At 39.6% G+C, this 17909-nt stretch overlaps 2 protein-coding genes and 1 non-coding gene across 3 annotated transcripts in view; all 3 read right to left on the bottom strand.

Moving 5' to 3' along the window:
- Positions 1-1498: 1498 nt before the first annotated feature.
- Positions 1499-11619, bottom strand: tc2n (tandem C2 domains, nuclear). Its single transcript, XM_008313497.3, has 12 exons — positions 10688-11619; positions 9627-9704; positions 9334-9537; positions 8537-8707; positions 7699-7781; positions 5810-5879; positions 5261-5361; positions 4629-4745; positions 4335-4526; positions 2781-2895; positions 2504-2703; positions 1499-2398 (listed from the first exon to the last, which is right to left on the bottom strand). Exons 2-12 carry the CDS (start codon positions 9691-9693, stop codon positions 2288-2290), a joined length of 1431 nt encoding a protein of 476 aa, XP_008311719.1. The 5' UTR covers positions 9694-9704; positions 10688-11619; the 3' UTR covers positions 1499-2287.
- trnav-uac (transfer RNA valine (anticodon UAC)) lies at positions 6624-6696 on the bottom strand. Its single transcript has one exon. It is a non-coding gene; the product is annotated as a tRNA-Val (tRNA).
- Positions 11620-12253: 634 nt separating the features above from the next.
- fbln5 (fibulin 5) overlaps positions 12254-17909 on the bottom strand; it is a 13410-nt gene continuing 7754 nt past the window's right edge. Inside the window, exons 5-11 of the mRNA XM_008313485.2 lie at positions 17141-17263; positions 16465-16581; positions 16240-16356; positions 15576-15698; positions 15059-15185; positions 14780-14975; positions 12254-12997 (exon numbers count right to left, since the gene is read on the bottom strand). Of these exons, the coding sequence (XP_008311707.1) occupies positions 12836-12997; positions 14780-14975; positions 15059-15185; positions 15576-15698; positions 16240-16356; positions 16465-16581; positions 17141-17263 (965 nt within the window). The 3' untranslated portion in view covers positions 12254-12835. The remainder of the gene's footprint in view (positions 12998-14779; positions 14976-15058; positions 15186-15575; positions 15699-16239; positions 16357-16464; positions 16582-17140; positions 17264-17909) is intronic.

Here is a 17909-nt window from a genome sequence, read left to right as displayed (position 1 = left end):
AGCAAATACATTCAGTATACGTATACAGTATATACAGTATATATCCAAAAAGGTTCACAAAAAACTTCACAAACCTTCAACCAAAAATAGCTTAATGCTAGCCCAAACAGAACTCACATCTAAAGTAAACCATAAAGACGTCGTTGTGCTAATATTTTGCCCAGGGCTGAGGCTGGTACAAGTTATTGTTAAAGTTGTTTTAATCGAGACAACAGAAGCTAATTAGCTGCTCTGGGTCAATTGGGCTTAAGTTCACATTGTCTTTCACATTGTATTTCTGGGCTGCTCTCAGACTGTACAGTCAGTGAAGGAACCAGCTGTGGTTACGAGGCATGTGCAGTGAGTAAAACATCCCGTGTTTCTAAGCAGCAGGAAAAGAATCTGCAAGAACACAAAAGAAGCAATGACCCCAAATCCTGTTCCTGAGATTCCAGGACCTTTCCCCGGAGTTGAAGCCAAACAAACCTTTCTGAGATGCAGGGCTCCAAGGTGTGTCGTCTGTGTAACATTAACAATAAATCAAACAATAATTACGTAAAAGGGAAGACGATGTCCTTTTGACAGGGCAGGTTATAAAGGGCTCTGACGCAGATCAGATCACATGAACTGCCCAGTTGTCACACTAACACACTCACACACTCTTTATAGACAAACACTGACTTGGACTGTGTTGTCTTGGTCCACACACACATTGTTCACTCTGGGTGTGTTGCTGTTTTTGTCCATGGTTAAAGCAAACAGACCGTTGCTCATTCATAATTTTTATGAGTCTTGTTCATTTTATTTCTAAATAACTTGAAGCACGGGCAAGTGATGGTAGATTGGTTTGCGCTTCTGCCTTACAGTGAGAAGGTTACAGGTTGAATCCCCATTGGTAATTTCTGGCTTCGTTTCTACAGTTAAATAATAAACATAATGAAGTTGTCGTTGGTGGTTCATGGTGTTCTAGGGTTCAGAGAGCACCGACTACAGACCACAGACAGATCACTAACTGCTTTAACCTTACATCCAGAAAATCATCAGTGTGTGTTTTTTTCCAGTTTCCTTTCAAGGTTCAAAAATGTTAGTTACAGTAGGTTATTGTTCACTCTGAAAGGACCGCAGGTGTGAGCGTGAAGGATGTGAAGGACTGGACAACTGGCCAGGCTACATTAGAACAATTTTCCAAACTGGGGCAGAACTAGACTAACAGAGGTGCAATTGAAAAGAAAGATTTCTTTACATTTATTGAGTTGTGTTTTTTTTTTTTGTTGAGGCCAAAATGGCTCATGTTGTGTTCAGCAGTTAAAGTAAAAGGAAAGTGAAATGGAAAAACTCAATGTTCCATTATCAGGAGGAGAAAAGTCTTCAGTAAAGAGTGACACAGTGACACAGTGGTTTATGAGTGTTGACCCACTTTACAAGTGTTGACTGTGTGGTGAATCTGTCCGTGAAATGCTTTCTAACCATGTGGCACTGAGCCACTAAACACGAGAGCAGGGTCTAAACCAAACCTGTGCTGCGTGTGTTTTCCTTTAATTGGTTCATCAAACATCTTCTGTTATTACATTTTAAAAATACACAGGTCAATTTCAGGCCAACTGATATCTCCATGACATTAATAGGACCTTGATCACCAGGTTCAGCTGAGTCCGCTGACAGTAAAAGGCATTTTCTTGACTCTAAATCTGAATTGAGCCGTGAATCTGTCAGAACAACTGTAAGACAGAAAGACCTGAAAGTTCCAGGTACCCAGGGTTGTTCTCTGTCCTCTGACTGTCTTAAACCTGGATCACTGGGTGCATCACAGAAGGACTTAGAGAAAAACTCTGACGATTTATAAATATGGATTCTCTTATCTGACAAACCATCAAATGGCAGCATTCTTAAGAAGAAAGGTTTTTAGAAACAGACTCATTTATGATTTTTTTATTCCAGTACATGTCGTTGTCATTAATCTGTTTGTTAACCTTCTATGTATTTAGCCAAAGTGACAATGCCTTCATTAAAAGACTCTTTCATAAAAATACAGTTTTATAAACAAGCTAACAGCTAAGTCACTCGGCTACACTGTTATTTTTATTTCCCTTATTTATAAATGTTTCCAGTATCTACACTTTGTTCAACTACCCATAATAACAAACCATCACTGACCCCCCGCAGCACCTCTGTGGTCAGCTGCTGGTCCAGGACGTTTAAAGTTCATGGTCTGCTCCATCAGAGTCAGGACTGTGACCAGCGAGACGTGTGCGCACGAGGGCATCACACTGTGTGTGCGTACAAAAGCCAAGGTTTCTGGAGTAGAGGTTCAGGCCGGGCTGAGGCTGTGCCAGGCTGCCACCACTTTCTCTGGGTGAGCCATCATGTCCTTCCACAGCTCCACAGCCTCAGACACAGAGCTGTCGAACCCGAGGTAAACCTGAGGGATACAGCACTTCAGTACTTCTCCAACTAAAATCACATCTTCTAAAGTGGACAACACAATCAGAGGTTTGGTTCACGTACAGTCACGTGACAAACATACCTGACCCAGACACTGCTTCCTCCTGACCGAGCTGCGACTGTACAGTCTGACTGACAGCGAGCAGGGCTCGTCTAAAGATGCCAGATGGAAGTGAAAAGTCTCCGCCCACTGACACTGTCCTCCTGTGGCCTTTATCACCCGAGTCTTCTTCTTCATCACCAGCTGGCCCAACTGGTGCAGCTCGGCCTTTACGAAAAACGCTTTGGATGAGAAGAAGGGGAAGATTAGAGATCTATGAGGGCAACCTGGAAATGTATATAAAATCTAAAACATTTACCCTGGGTTAGTGGCGAAGAGGATGCTGGGAGATTTTGGGCAGCAAGGACCTGAAGCTGGATGCGACTGTTGACGGGCTGAAAGCATGTGGCCAGGTGGAGCTCAGAGTGACAAACCTGGAAGAGTTCATTCATACAGTTAAATTTCTTTACATGAATCGTTGTTGTTAAAAAATCTGCTAAATCTGGAAATCTGTCACAAAATGTGCCGTTCCAATTTGACCCTATTTGTGACGTGGAAAAGCAGATGAATATAACAAACTGAACTAGTAACCAGAAGACAGACAGATTTCTTTTTGGTCTGACTCAGTTTGCCCAGTTTACCATTCCTGTTACCAACTGTTACAGTAGTGATTTTGAAGCCCTCCTCTGCCCCTCTCCCCACGTGATTTTGAAGCCCTCCTCTGCCCCTCCCCCCCTCCCAACCCCCCTGTGCAGAAGAGGTGAGCACAGCATCCAGTTGCTCATTGCCATATAAAGGTGAAGCCAGAGAGAGCAGCTGTTCAGAACTGGGCTGTTGAACAGCTGTGGTCGATTGTTGTTAATAACATTTCATTTAGACATCAAGGTTATACCATTGTATTTACTTAATAGCATTTGAACACCAGTCAGAGATGAGACGCATGGTCAGTCTTTAAAAACAGGAAATTGGTTTTGGGGAAAAAAATGACAGCCGCTGCTGAAGACACAGCTGTTCCTTCTTTCAAAACTGTGTCTGATATTTTCCTAGTAACAGACTCTCTGAGAGGGCATCTGTCTGGGCTGTAAGAGGCTTCACTGAATGACAGTAATTTGTACAATCCTGGTGAATTGTGTGGGGCAGCTGGGTAAAATAACTGAGTGATTCAAAGCTCTTCCCAATAACCCCATCCACAACCGACCACTTGATCGCTCAGGTGCAGAAACACGATTATCAGCAGTACTGCTCTCTGCCTGTCACTTGATCGCTCAGGTGCAGAAACACGACATCCGTTAATCAGCAGTACCGCTCTCTGCCTGTCGGGGGGGTTGGTTGGAGGTTTGACCTACTTTACAAACCTCACATTTCCAGAAGCTGCTTTTCATAAAGAGCCTGTTTTCCAATCTAACTTCCAGACACATTCCCTCTCTCTGTTTTATGAGATGTACACACAGTAGAGTCATAAAGAAGTCATCAGACAGCAGCCAAGGTTTAACAAGTTAATGTTCTCTCACACAGAGCGTTCCCCTCTTGGTCTCTGACTGATGGACAGTAGAAGAGACGTCAGCTGCTACAAACCAGGATTTATTATAACTATAAGGAGCATGATGAGCGTTGGACGTTAAGTTCAATGCTGATTCTGTAGAATGGTTAAATGAGACTGCTTTGCAAAAGCCAGTCAATAATAATTCATCTTCATCTATAGCCACCACTGTGGTAATGTGTTATCCAGAAAACTAAAAGAGTCTGGAAAAATTATTGTTAAGAAGAAACAGAAGTTACTCACATTTGAATTTACTAGCAATTAATAAATAGAATGACACTCGTTATTTTTCACACTGCTTTTTTTTGTCAGGACAAATATCTTCCGACTCACTGAGGATTTAGATGGAGTGTTGAGGTCCAACCAGTGTTCCGTCTCCTCAGGGCCGAGCTGTCGCAGGGACAGAACACACTGAGCCACCGTACGTTTCTTGGGGGTGTGAATCTGCAGCCGCAGCACTAAAGCACTGCAACGCAAAGACTGGAGACGAAGGGCAAAAACGAAGGTCTCCATGAAGGACACATCCTGGAAAACCGTTAGGAAAAGAGTTGTCAAAAATGCAGAGTGACAACAACAAATAAAAAAATCAGTCAATTTTAGTATATGATCATGAACGGTGAGCTCCACCTGGCAGTGCGCTTTGACGGTGCTTTTAAAGTTTATGGGTTTGGGCAAAGTGATGATGCCTTTGAATCCGATCTTTTGATGTTCTGCTCCGTCCACGGGGAGGTTGAGGTCTGAACACTGACGGGGCAGAGACACAACAAACAACACTTTTTGTTCAAATCTACATCGTAACAGGTGGGTACTCAAAAAGTAATACTGATATCAAAACAGTGGTTCCCATCGTGGTGTCCAACAATACAAAGTATTCCACCTACTCTGATGCATAGTTCAGGTGCAACCAAAGTGTTCACTAACGTTCTACTGTAATTGACTGGTTAAAGGAGGTTTCCTATTTCCTACCACTGAATCCCTGACTGTGAGCCCGGCTGTAAAAGTCACAGTGCATTTGCACTAAATGTGTTACCTTCAAGTGTCCCTAACACACAGTCAGGTCAACTTTGTACCACTTGAGTATCACTTTGGACAGTCGTGCCATTTTTGTCCTGACCGCTGGAGTCAAAGTGAACGGAGCACAGAGAGCAGCTAACAGAGACCTGGTCTCTGGACACAAGGCCCATTGAGGAGGGCTGCAGAAAAGCACAAAGCAGGGTTTTGTTGCCCCCTCTACCTCTGGTTTTGGTGTGTAACCTTACCTGGACTAGAGTGATCCACACCTGCTCCAAATCCTCCTGGTAGCTCAGCCGGACGCATACTTTCCCAAAGTCTCGTTCGTCACCGGACAGTGTGACAGAGTCTGTGACGTTTGAATAAAATGATGTTTGAAAAAAGATGAATATATGCATCTGACCTTCAGCTATCTTTTACATAGACATTTCTAAACCTTTTACAGCTATCACTTTAGCTAACTTTTAGCCTTTTGGCTTCTTTAGGGGGGTTACACTGCCTGTATTTACCCAGTAATACTGAGGCAGTTTAATCAGTGTTTATCATCAGACACAATTCTCCTTGTTGTCTTATCATGAGGAATACACCTCATGTGCAGTTGTCAGTATTTGACTTTAGTGACGTCATTTGTAAGGCATACATTGATCTGCCTTGGCATATTTGCAGATTGGTGACTAATGTTAATCAGTCACCTCAGGCCAGAGGGAGGCAACAGGCCTGTCTGGTTTATTTTTCTTATTAAAGAAACAGGAATCGCAGAGGAAAGGTTGGTGAAGGTGGAGCTGTAGTGAACTCACCCAGGCTGCTGTCGACCGAGCCGATAGCTGAGGACGTTCCACTAAGGACGCTGGAGAGGGAGTCGAAGCGCTGCAACGGAAACCGCAGAGTTCGCTGGAGAGGGAGTCGAAGCGCTGCAATGGAAACCGCAGAGTTACTTTCAAACTTTCAAACTGCTGTTATTAAGAGGTTGATGCTGGAGATGAACGACTGCTGAGTGTGAATAGATGGACAGACAGAACTTTATTAATCCTTCAGGAAATTAAGGCACAAACAAAACAACCCACGATATTCTGTTTACGAGAACATCACCGTACCACTTGGCCACCGTGTCTCTGGGTGGACGGGTGTGTTGGAGATTTTCACCCTGGGAACCCCCTGTTTGTTAGTGTGTTTACTGTACTGTCTGTTACCATGGGGCTGGACGTTTGATGTTTTCATCACATCACACAAGCGTTTGCTCAGACGGCTGCCAAACTAAACACTTGGTGTAAATGAAGAACAACTGTAAACAAAGTGCCTGTTACCAAGAGGCTGAGCAGGTGAAGAGAAACAGTGCATGTCTATGTATTAGCTGAATATGTCTGTTACTGTACAGTGATAGATTTGATTTTTATAAAGTTTATCCTTTAACACAATGTTTCCCAACATTTTCAATAGTCAATTTCTTTATAAACTAGAGCTGGGAGACAGAATTAATTATTATTAATTCACAGTCTGTGGAGATGGTAACAGCTGGTGAACTCGAACCTGAAACCTTCCAAACCCAAGTCTGCTTCCTTAACCATTAAGCCTCCACTGCCTCTATTCTTTGAATCTCACACAGTGTGGAATTGGTTACACTGGGGATTGAACGCATGACCTTCTGCGTGTAAAGCAGATGTGATGACCACTACACTATGGAACCATAGAAGTAGAGTGGAAGTGTTCTGGGTAAAGCTGCTGACAGATACACTTCACCACATCCTTCACTTGACAATCCACCCTACTTGTCGCGCTGTTATGTTTAGGGTGGGACTGAATAAACACAACGCTGCCACAAGACAACCAGTAGGTGAGAACAGGATCAGAGTGAGTGAGAAACCTGGGTGAGCTGTAGATGTGGAGACACCAGAGAGCAGCCTGCTCAGTGGAGGACATCAGTACTGAAGGACAGAGCATACTTGATGATGCTTAAGGGACAATATTTAACAATACAGTATTTAACAAATAGTAACATGTCATTTTCTACATGATGTCATCATTAAAATGAAAAGTATTATGAAATATAATCTTTTTTTAAGTCTAAAATACAAAGTAATAAATAAATAAATAAAAATGAAGACTTGATGAGCCGTTCTTTTTTTATCATGTGTCATCAGTTTGTATATTCTTATACTTTAATAATATTATATTTGGTCTTTTTGTGTTTATATAAACTGTATACATGTCACCTGTTGTGCTGTTGCTGTTGTCTTAAAATGAATGTTTTGAAGTTTTACTTCAATTTATTGTCATTTGATCATCAGTCAACAAAGGTTTCTATGCATAAATAAAACATAATTTTGCTATGGAACTTTTTCACCTTGGTTTTAGTAAAGTTTAGTAACTTTAGCCTAGCACAGTGTTTCCCAATTAATTTCTGTCATGCCCCCCCTAGGGGACAGAAATGTTTTCACGCCCCATATATATAGTTAAATGCTATTAGTAATTACATGTTCCAGCTGTCCTGTCTCCTAATGTCTCTAATATGACAAACTTCGGCCACCTCTTATGAACACACTCCTACTTTTACCCAAAAATCCAAATACCTGCATGTTGAACCTCTTTGCAATTTTCCACTTGACGGTGGAAAGACTATATTTAGACTCTTTCTGACACAGCGTGAGAAGGACATTTGAAAACAGATTAGATAAGAGAAGAGACTGACCTGTATGTGACTCTGAGGACTGGACAGGTCCAACATGGAGCTGCTCAGACGCTCCTGCTGACTCTCAGGCTTCAGGGTCCAGACTGGGCATAATTAAAACACACATGCAGACAGACACAAAATCTTACTGTAGTTAATAGAGTGGTAGATTATGTTGGCTGTATTGAATGTAGATTTGTACGTATCATGATTATTGTCAAAATACATATGATCATAAACTATCCTTATATACTTAACTTTTATGAGTTGATTAAAAAATGTATCTTCAACATTTCATATTTAACATCTTCAACAAACAAAAAATATTTACAAAGAAAAAAATAAAGACCGATTCCTACTTTGATCTATGTTTTCCAGAATGTTCTTAAACATAATGACTATTTAGTTATAATGAGTCTAAACAATTTGTTAACATATTCAACCTTAGATTTCTATGTAAGTTACATTTTTGGAGATTAATAGTAACAATAACAATAATAACTCAGCATAACAGTACATTACATTAGATGAACAGCTAACACTAAAGATAAAGATCTTCCTACGACTGTACTGTTTGCACAGTGACAGCTTGTGTGACTGTGCTTTATGTGACAGTGTTGTATGTCTTCTCCTGAACGCTCTTTCTTTCCTTATCTGGCTTTTAAAAATATTTGTTAAACTTCTGCTTTACTTTGTAATATTAATATAAACTCATTGACTGTATACACTGCACCTTCCTCAGTTATGTTTTAGAAGGATATGTACATTAAGAAAATTGTGTTTTGTGAATTTGTGCTTTTTTAACTATTTTTTATTTTTGGTATTTGAGTTTCTGTGTCGCTACTGCAGTTTCTGCTACCTGGGCTTTTTGGAGCGGGTATTTTCTTCTTGAGCGTGTCTCGTCGAGCAGAGCCAGGGGAAACGTACTCAAACATCTGACCCTGATGGAAGGTGGACTCTGGGCTGTAGGTGAACTGACTGGAGCCCAGAATCTCTGCCTTTCTCTCTGCATACGTGCATCGAGCTGAACCTGCAGACGGAGACAGAGAGCAGAGCTGAAGGTTGGTGTGACAGACCCAGACCAGGACATCCTGGTTCTGGTCTCTGGTTCCTCAGCAACTGTTAATCTGGTTTTAATGACACACGAGGAACTACATTGTTGAAGGGACGGAGGTCTCTGAGGTGCTGCTTCAGCCTTAGTTTGGGTTTTTAATCCCAATTTCAAAACTGTAATTGATAGTCTAAATAGCTTAGAGTTAGCTAAAGAAGTAACCTTTATCAAGCCAAAAAGTAACCAAAGGTGCTTGCAGATAGGTCAGTTATGTTAAATAGAAGCTAAACGTTCAGGTAAAAGATAGCTTATAGTAAGTTATACACTGTTAGGTCACAAGTATATAATGTTAAGCACAGGGCTAGCCAAAATAATTAAAGAAAGATAAAGTACAACTAAAGGGTAGCCTTAGAATGATGATGATGATGTTGATGATGTTGATCAAGATCATTATCATCAACAACAACAACATTATCATAATCATAATCATCATCATCATCAACATCATCATCAACAACATTATCATAATGATAATCATAATCATCATAATCATCATCATCATCATGATAATGATGATAATAATCATAATCACAGTTCGTACGTACTCTGTAGCCCAGGCTGTAAGTTTGGGAAGCGGGCTCCTTTGGGCTGTATGTATGAGGCCTTGAATGTCGGCAGAACAAACGGCACCTCTCTGCCATTAGGGGGCAGCTTGGACAGGAGGTAATCTTCTCTAATGCCCCTTTTTATTTCATCTGATTCCAGGCCTGAAGTCAAGGCCTTGGTTGGAGGGACCTTCATTTTAATCACTGAAATCATACAGTCAGTAAAGTTATTCCATACGTTTTTGAACTTTGTTCCGTGTTTTAAACGTGCAGCTGAGTTGAACGTCACTCACCCTGAGTCTCAATCTCTCTGCCCTTGTACTTCATCAGATTCTTGCAACAGTTTTTCAGACACTCCATGGCTGCAAGTACTGAAATGGTGGATAAAACATTGATACAGTTAAAAACATTGGACAAGTCTGGAATAAAACATTCTGGATATTTACATCAATTAATAATTTGACATGACATCATTTTAAGGTAAATCCAGTGGTTCTTAAACTTTTCCTGCAGCGAGTTCATACCAGTTGCTTCAAAAATACACTGAACTATATTTATATCACTGTAATTTTTTTATAAAATACATAATGTTGTCATTTAACAAATTATATTATATTAGAAATTAATGGAATTCCTCCATAAGAGGACAAATGAAGAATCAAAATTAATTTGTCTTTCCTTGCAACACCTACAATAGCCCCATGTTCTCTAGAGGTCCTGCCCCTCACTTTGGGAACCACTGGTTTAAAGTAGGACGGGTCATTCACCATTGAGTTATGTTGACGGTAAAAAAAAACCCATGCCAGGTTATTTGCCCAATTCTGGACTTGCTAGTTTTCAGATAACATTCGGAAAAAAAAAGAAAAGAAAAAATCTATGTATGTAGAAATAATCTATGTATGCTGAGCTCTAACATAAGGATGTGTTGTAAGTACTACCAATATTGTTAGCTGTCTAAAAGTACATATTTAATGACTCACCTTTCAAACATGACTCTCAGTATACTTAAAATATATAAAATGTTTACATAGTTTTCAAACAAGAACTTGTTGAAGTGTCCAAACCTGTGAAGTTGCAGAAAAACACTAAAAGCAGGCTTACTTTTTTTTTTTTTTTAGGTAAATTCAACAAGGGAAATAGTGTAGTTGGATTCAAGAAAAAAACCCTGAGGACTGGAAAGAAGATAAGGAAAGATAGGTAAATAATGCTCCGTGAAGCAGCTTAGGCTTCAAAAGTCAACAAAACACATTCGGTATCTTTACTTGAGAAAACAGACCTGTGGAGGAATAACTGTGGGTTTAAACTCAGCAATAAGAACAAGTGAAATAATAAAAATTTAAAGTTTTGCTTTTACCTCTGCGATGTGTTCACTGACAGAGGATAAAGTCTGAAAATCCTGTTCTGCAGCTCATTCTCACAGACGAGCAGGAGAGAAACGTCACTGAGCTCAGGTTGACTGAGCTCCTCGCTCACAGCTTAATCTCCGTCCCTCCTTCGTTCCGCCTCGCACTTCTCCCTCCTTCTACTGTACTCCTCACCGTCCTTCCTCCTTTTCCCCCTTTTCCCCTCCCTCCTTCCTCCCTCGCTCTCTTATTCCCGGACTCACACGGCGCGTTGTGTTTGTGTTTCCTTCCGCGAACAGCCGTGACTGAAGCACTTTCTCCTCTCAGTTTCCTTTATCTCTCATGCCTGTTTGTTCACAGTTATTTTCTATTCTTCAACTTTAATCAATATCCCAACAGTGTCTACGTCACATTGCGGGAAACACGAGGAAACCCGAGGCAGACCGAAGTGTCTACCGTTACACACCTGCTCGCAGTCTCAACGCTTTGTAAAGTCACCCTTTAAACTAACGTTTGTTAACTGTCAACCCTTTTTTGTCAGGGATTTGGCCTTACTTGCTTTTTATGCTAAGTTTGTAAACCATAATATTGTAGTATATTCCTTAGACCACGGTATAATCAACGTATTCAGCCCAGCCCAACCCCAGGAGCATCATTACAATCACCGGGAAAACTAAATATAACTGACCACTTTCTGCTAATGTTTAGCTTTTTAGTGTAACTTTAACCCCCCCAAAACACTTCTTAGATACTTACTTACTTTCAGATATGTTTAGTCTGATTTATTCATATTTGGAAATGCAGTTATTTCCAGTTGATCTAAATTATTTGGGGCTATTGCTAAGCTATCTGACCTGTAAGCTTTTAGCTCCTGTATTGTGAACTAACTCACTCTGCAGCCTACTACATCATATGTGACTTTTTGTACTAATTTATTGTCGCTATTTTTGACTTTCTAACTCTCAGCTGACCTTAATATTCTACTTAGCTAACTCTATGCTACTTTTTGGACAAAGTTTCAACTTAATTAGAAGTAAATATTCGCTAATTAACTTGTGTGTGACATCCTTTATGTAATTGTTTAACTTGAAGCTATTGTAATTTAACTTCAGTTATCTTAGCCTAATGTGTGTTGTCGTTGACTACATTTTAGCCTTATTATGGATAACTTTATATAACTTTTTCAACTGTTATCTTTTTGGCTACATTTACACAGATTCACATCTAGATATGTTCAAGCATTTTATTATTTTTGGGCTATTTTTATTATTATTATATTATTTTATTTTAAAATTTTATTATTTTTGGGCTATTTTTATTCATTTTATTTTAAGCTCTCTTTTTGCTGTCTATTTTTGATGACAAAGTTGATGACATTGTGTCTATTTTCTTCTATTTCTAACATCAGAGTTAAATCATCTTAATTTTAAACCAACTATCTCTAGGCTAACTTTAACCAAAAGAAAAATGTGCGTGTTGTTAAAAATAGAATAAAAACACCTTTTTTCCAGATTGTTCCCTAAATAATCTGCAGCCTCAAAGCCCAGGATCCTTGTCAGACGTGGGTCAGGTGGTGTGGGTGAAGTCATTTATTGGTCTAAAAGAAAACAGTGATCAATAATTCAGTTTATGACTGCTCGTTACATCATCTCAAACAGTGCCACTCCAAATGCACAAGTACACATGTGCTGTGTTACAGCTGCTCAGAGCTGACCCGTGAAGAGGTCACTTCAGATTCAACGACCGCTCATCACTCTTCACAGCTTCACAGCTGAGGGGAGACAGCATTGAAAAAAACTGTACTGAAAATATGCCCGAAACTCAGTGAGTCTCCATCAGTTGTTAGAAACTGTACACCATAAATATCCCTGTGTGTGTTTGTCAGTGGGTGTGTGTATGTGTGGGGGGGTGTACATATCGCAGCCATTAAAGCTCCGTGTCCATTAAACCAGGGCGGGGGATTTGGAGTGTGGGGATATTTTCCCATCAGCAGAACTCGGCTGAGTCTTTATCGGACGTGTCTGTATGGACGATGACATAATGTTTAAAGAGAAAATAGGTGATGAGCTGTCTGCAAAAAAAACAAAACATGACTTCAGCTGCAGATGAGAGCTGAGGCCGGATTGTTTTACAGGTGATGAAGTCCATGTGTCAGACTCTCAGAACGGATGCTCTGACACAAATATCGTCAGACGTATGATGGAGCTGCCTCTGAAGTTGATGACGTGGTTGACAGTGACCATCTCCAGGTCCAGCACCACCTTCTTCGGCCCTTTGATCGGCCGTGACAGGACCAGGGTGGCACTCACATTACTAGTTTGCTACAGAGGAGAGAAGAAAACAGAAAGACGAGTGAGGTAAGGAACCGTGTGGTCAAATCGAACAAACCACATTCCCAGAAATGTGGTTCACTTACTAAGAAGGCATTAAAAATGTGTAATTTGATAGTCTACTCCAACGAAATTATTTGTCTGCTACAAGTGATTTAACCGCATTAATCTGGTCATTTAAACCTGTAAATAAAGTTCTGACAGTCATATCATATCAGCTATATCAAATATTTTTATTTGAAAGTGTTTAATGCTCATATTTTTTTGGGAGGATTCATAGATTTAAGCAGTCAACACTAACTTTTAGCCATAGTACAAAAAAAAAACTAAGATAAAACTAAGCAGTCAACACTAACTTTTAGCCATAGTCCAAAAAAAAAAAAAACAACAACTAAGATAACTTCCCCTTTTAAGATTTTTTTAATATTGAAATTAAAGGTGACCTGAAACAACTACGTAGCTCCATCTGCTGGCGACACTGTGACACAACCGATGGTAAATGTTAGAGCTTTTTCACAATTTTTGGTTTGAAGTCTTTTTGGTAGTACTCATCATGGAATAAAAACTCAAAACAACGTTACATCACTGTGTTTTTCCAAACTGTCAAACTAGAGTCAGTGTAAGAGGTTTGTGGGTAAACACATTCATGTCATGACACAGGACATGAATCATTTACTCCTAGGATGAAGTAACTGCCCTCATTCATTCTCAAGGTCAACTCTATTAGATTAACCCTGACATATTTTTATTAGCCAATAGTAGAACGTAGAGGAACAGACATGTCGTGATGTCACAACTCTTCAACATAAATACATAAACCTGTGTTTGGATTTGTAAGGATTTTACATAATGTAAGACTAAAAGCAACACTAGAAATAATGTTGACTCTACAGTGACAGCAGTGAAATAATTAAGACTGATGGTAGAATGTGACCTCTGTTTACACACTGCGCCTGAGACTGTATGACGCCAGCAGATATTATAAGTGTAATTAAGGCAATCAACGGGTGAAGTTGATCTTATATTTGTTTTTTAAACAAACTAAAAATAGTTAAATTGTCAAGTTTTCAAACTGAAAGCAACATCAATACTAAAGCCTGAATGTGATTAGTTGACAATTCATATCTGAAGCAAATTGTGTTTTATTTTGCATGTACAACTATGTTATATTCAGTACTTAAATAAACCACTAGGTGGTGATGTTTATTTAAAAAAAGCAGGATTTTTAAGCTTTAAGCATTCATTCTATTTGATTCCATTCTATTCTATAGCGTTTGCATCGGTTGGTATTCATTTAGTGAATATCAAAGCAACGCCTTTTATTATTTGACTTTTGAATTCCTGTAGATGGCACTGTTGCTCTGCTGTTTAGTCTGACATTGACGTATCTGCAGTCTAACGCCTTATTTTTAACACACAAGCCGGAGGTTCAATGGCATTTTTCATTTATAAAGTATACGTATATTTACTGCAGTTTAAAGCAGGTACTAAAGTAGGTAATAGTATGTTAACGTGTATTTTTTAAAATTTAAAACAACTTTAAGTCTAAGGATACTTTCTTACAACTATTTCAATGTGTTTTATTCTGTCATATATGTTGATATAGACAGGTCTTTTGCATAATTTACAATGATTTTGTTTAAATAGTAAACTGCATATACCATAAAAGGTGAGGTAAGTGTTTGACAAAAAAAAAAACATAAATAAAATCTATATAGTAGTCAAATTAAATTAGTAATTAAATTTAGTATTAACTGTCTTTCGTAAACTCACCCTCATGTAAAACTCTCTCCCATCGTTGCCAGACTTTATCTGGAAGATGTAAAAGGCTCCTGGGTAACGCGTGGTGGCCTGCATCTGGAAGATGTCTGCAGGGACACTGCGACCCGACGACAAGTCCATGTGTCGGTACAAAATAGTGAAGGGCTTCTCTCTGCAGGAAGGGTTTTCAGCTGAGCACATGCACTGACTGACACAGAAAAGACACACAGGTTAGGGTTTTGTCTTCTCAGTAATATTGAAGAAGACTGAGAACGGCAGGACAACACTCACTTGTCAGTAACCTCAACGTAAGGAGGTGAACAATGTAAGGGGTTCAAACATGTGTAGCCTCCCTGGAAATTGAAACATACTTGTGCTGTTGTACAGGTGTTGTTACCAGTGTCACATTCATTGATATCTTTGAAAATCAAACACACACAACAACAGCCAGAGTCAGTTATTCATCATCATCATCATCATCACCATCATCATCATCACAGTTTAGTGAGAAATGCCCAACATCATTTCTAAATCACCAGTGTTAACCCCCAGCATGATGTTCAAACAAAGCTCCTCTGTCGCTTCCTGACGTACTGACAACTGAACCAAATAACAAACGTATGAGGCTCCTGACAGAAATCATGGCTTTTATTTAATAAACAACAAAGACAAAATTATTTTCTTTTTTTTGTTGTAAGGTGTCTGAAAGCAATTTACTAATAAAAGTTGTCCAGTCGGACCGTAAAGTTAATACTGTATTAGCTTGACCCGATGACCCCTAATGGTCATGTGATCATCATCTCCTTACCTTCACAACTCCTGCCGTCCTCAAAGACATAATATCCAGGCGGACAGATGCAGGAGAAAGAGCCGGGAGCGTTCACACATCTGTGCTGACACAGAAACTCTGAGAAGCTGCACTCGTCCAAATCTGAAACAGCAGAGACAGACGTCAGAGAGAAGAAAAGTCTCAGAAAGTAGCAGAAAGTCAGTAGAAATTTCACTTAGTTTCTTTTTTGCCTTTCACAAAAAATTGTGAAACTGTGTGTCTCATTTTCTAACTTTTAAACAAACACCGTCTTCATGTTTCAGTAATTCACCACTGGGTATGCTGTCACACAGAAGAGGTGGGATTAGGGATTAGAAATACAATCATAAATCATGAGACTATGGTATACCACGGATGGAAGAAGAAGAAGAAGAAGAAGAAGGAAAAAAGAACACAGAGAAAAAGAAGGGAAAGAAGATGAGGAGGAAGAAAGAAGAAGAAGACAATGTAGAAGAAGTCAGAATATCTCAGCAGTAAAATGGCAAATAAACCACAACATACTGTAATGTCCAAAAACATAAACATACAGATAACATTAAATAACAGCCGTTGATAACAGACTGTTTCATTTAACTTTATCGTTGGGTTCTAGCAGAATGACATCACTTCATCAACCATTAAAAACACCACGGCTTCTTCTCACCGATACAGGACGTCCCATCAGCCGCCAACTCAAAGCCTTCGTCACAGTTGCACATGAAGGAGCCGTAAGTGTTGAAGCAGCCGTGACTACAGGGCTCATCCTCACACTCATCCACATCTGAGGGACACACACTGGACCGTTAATAACAGCGACACACCAGAACACATCTGCATGTGTGTCTGTGTGTGTGTGTGTGTGTGTGTGTGTGTGTGTGTGTGTGTGTACCATGACAGGTTCTGCTGTCTGGATTCAGGACAAAGCCAGGGTTACAGGAGCAGGAGTAAGAACCAGGCACGTTGGCACACAGCTGTTGGCAGTAACCGTAGCGACATTCATCAATGTCTGGTTGGAGAGGAGAAAAAGACAGTTACTGTGGTTCACGTAACTCTTTACAAAAAACAAGCGCATTTATAAATGTGTAAAATGTAGCATTTTACTGAAAAACTATTTTTGCACCTTTTTACAATCCCACTGTATTATATCGCTTTTTTGCATTCTGTGTTATTCTATAATATATTTTTAGAGCAATGCCAGTTGGACAAGAGATTAGCTACATGGCTAATCTCACGTATTGTACATACGTGTGTTGAACCAACAGTACATGAACATCATTGATGTGGTTCCAATTGTTTAAATAAAAAGGACTTGTAAACTTACCTTTTACATGTTTAAACCAAAACGCTGTTATCAATTACATTGATATAAAAAATATTCGTATTTTCCTGTTGCAATTTCGGCAAAAATATAAACCAAACAAACAAAACAAGTTAGCTGCTTTACGGTCCTATAACCTGAAGAGGGCACTGTTCTTCCAGATAAAGTACGCCTTACATGCCAGGAGCTTTTACCGAACACAAACGGTGTTCAACCTCTGCAGGTTGACTAAATGAAGGTCTCTCACCCTGACATTGTCCACCAATCAGCCAGTATCCCTCGTTGCAGGAGCAGGTGTAGCCACCTGATGTGTTGATGCACACCTGGGTGGGGTTGCAGTGATGAGAGTTGGTCTCACACTCGTCAATGTCTGCAAAACACAAAAAGGAAAATCTCTTCACAAATAGGTTTTGTTTTTCATGCTGATTTGGGAAACCTTGAAAAAGAAAATCAGCCTAATTTTACAAGATACACACAAAAAGAAGAGGTAAATCAACAAGTTCTAAGACACATTGAAAAAATAATCTTTCTTTGTGCAGTGATCACAACCTGCGTTTCTTTGTGTTGTCTAAGAATTGAGACCCAATTCCTCTTTAATCATTGTACACACAAAAAGAAGAGGTAAATCAACGAGTTCTAAGACACATTGAGACGCAATTCCTCTTTAATCATTTTAACAGTTTTCCATTGATGTTTTTATATCTACAGTATGACATTTATTATAAAACGACTCAACATCTACAGTATGACATTTATTATAAAACAACTCAACACTTGACAAAGACGTGATGATAAAACTGTTGTCAGAGGTGACACTATCAATACCAACCACTCATAGTCAACAGCTTCAAATGACCTCCTTTGTTTTCCCTGTAATTGTTCTGCTGCTAAACAGACACCCACAGAAGGATCCTCAGTTAACCCGGGATTCAAACTGGCAACCCGTGGGGCGACGAGCCTAACCACTACATCATGGTGTGGTTCCAAGTGCAAACATGTGTCTCGTTGGGTCCACA

This window comes from Cynoglossus semilaevis, chromosome 1 (genome assembly GCF_000523025.1).
Source record: "Cynoglossus semilaevis isolate Cse_v1.0 chromosome 1, Cse_v1.0, whole genome shotgun sequence".
In the NCBI taxonomy this organism is placed as follows: Eukaryota; Metazoa; Chordata; class Actinopteri; order Pleuronectiformes; family Cynoglossidae; genus Cynoglossus; species Cynoglossus semilaevis.
The sequence above is the reverse complement of the archived record's forward strand: the minus strand, read 5'-3'. Positions and strand labels throughout refer to the sequence as shown.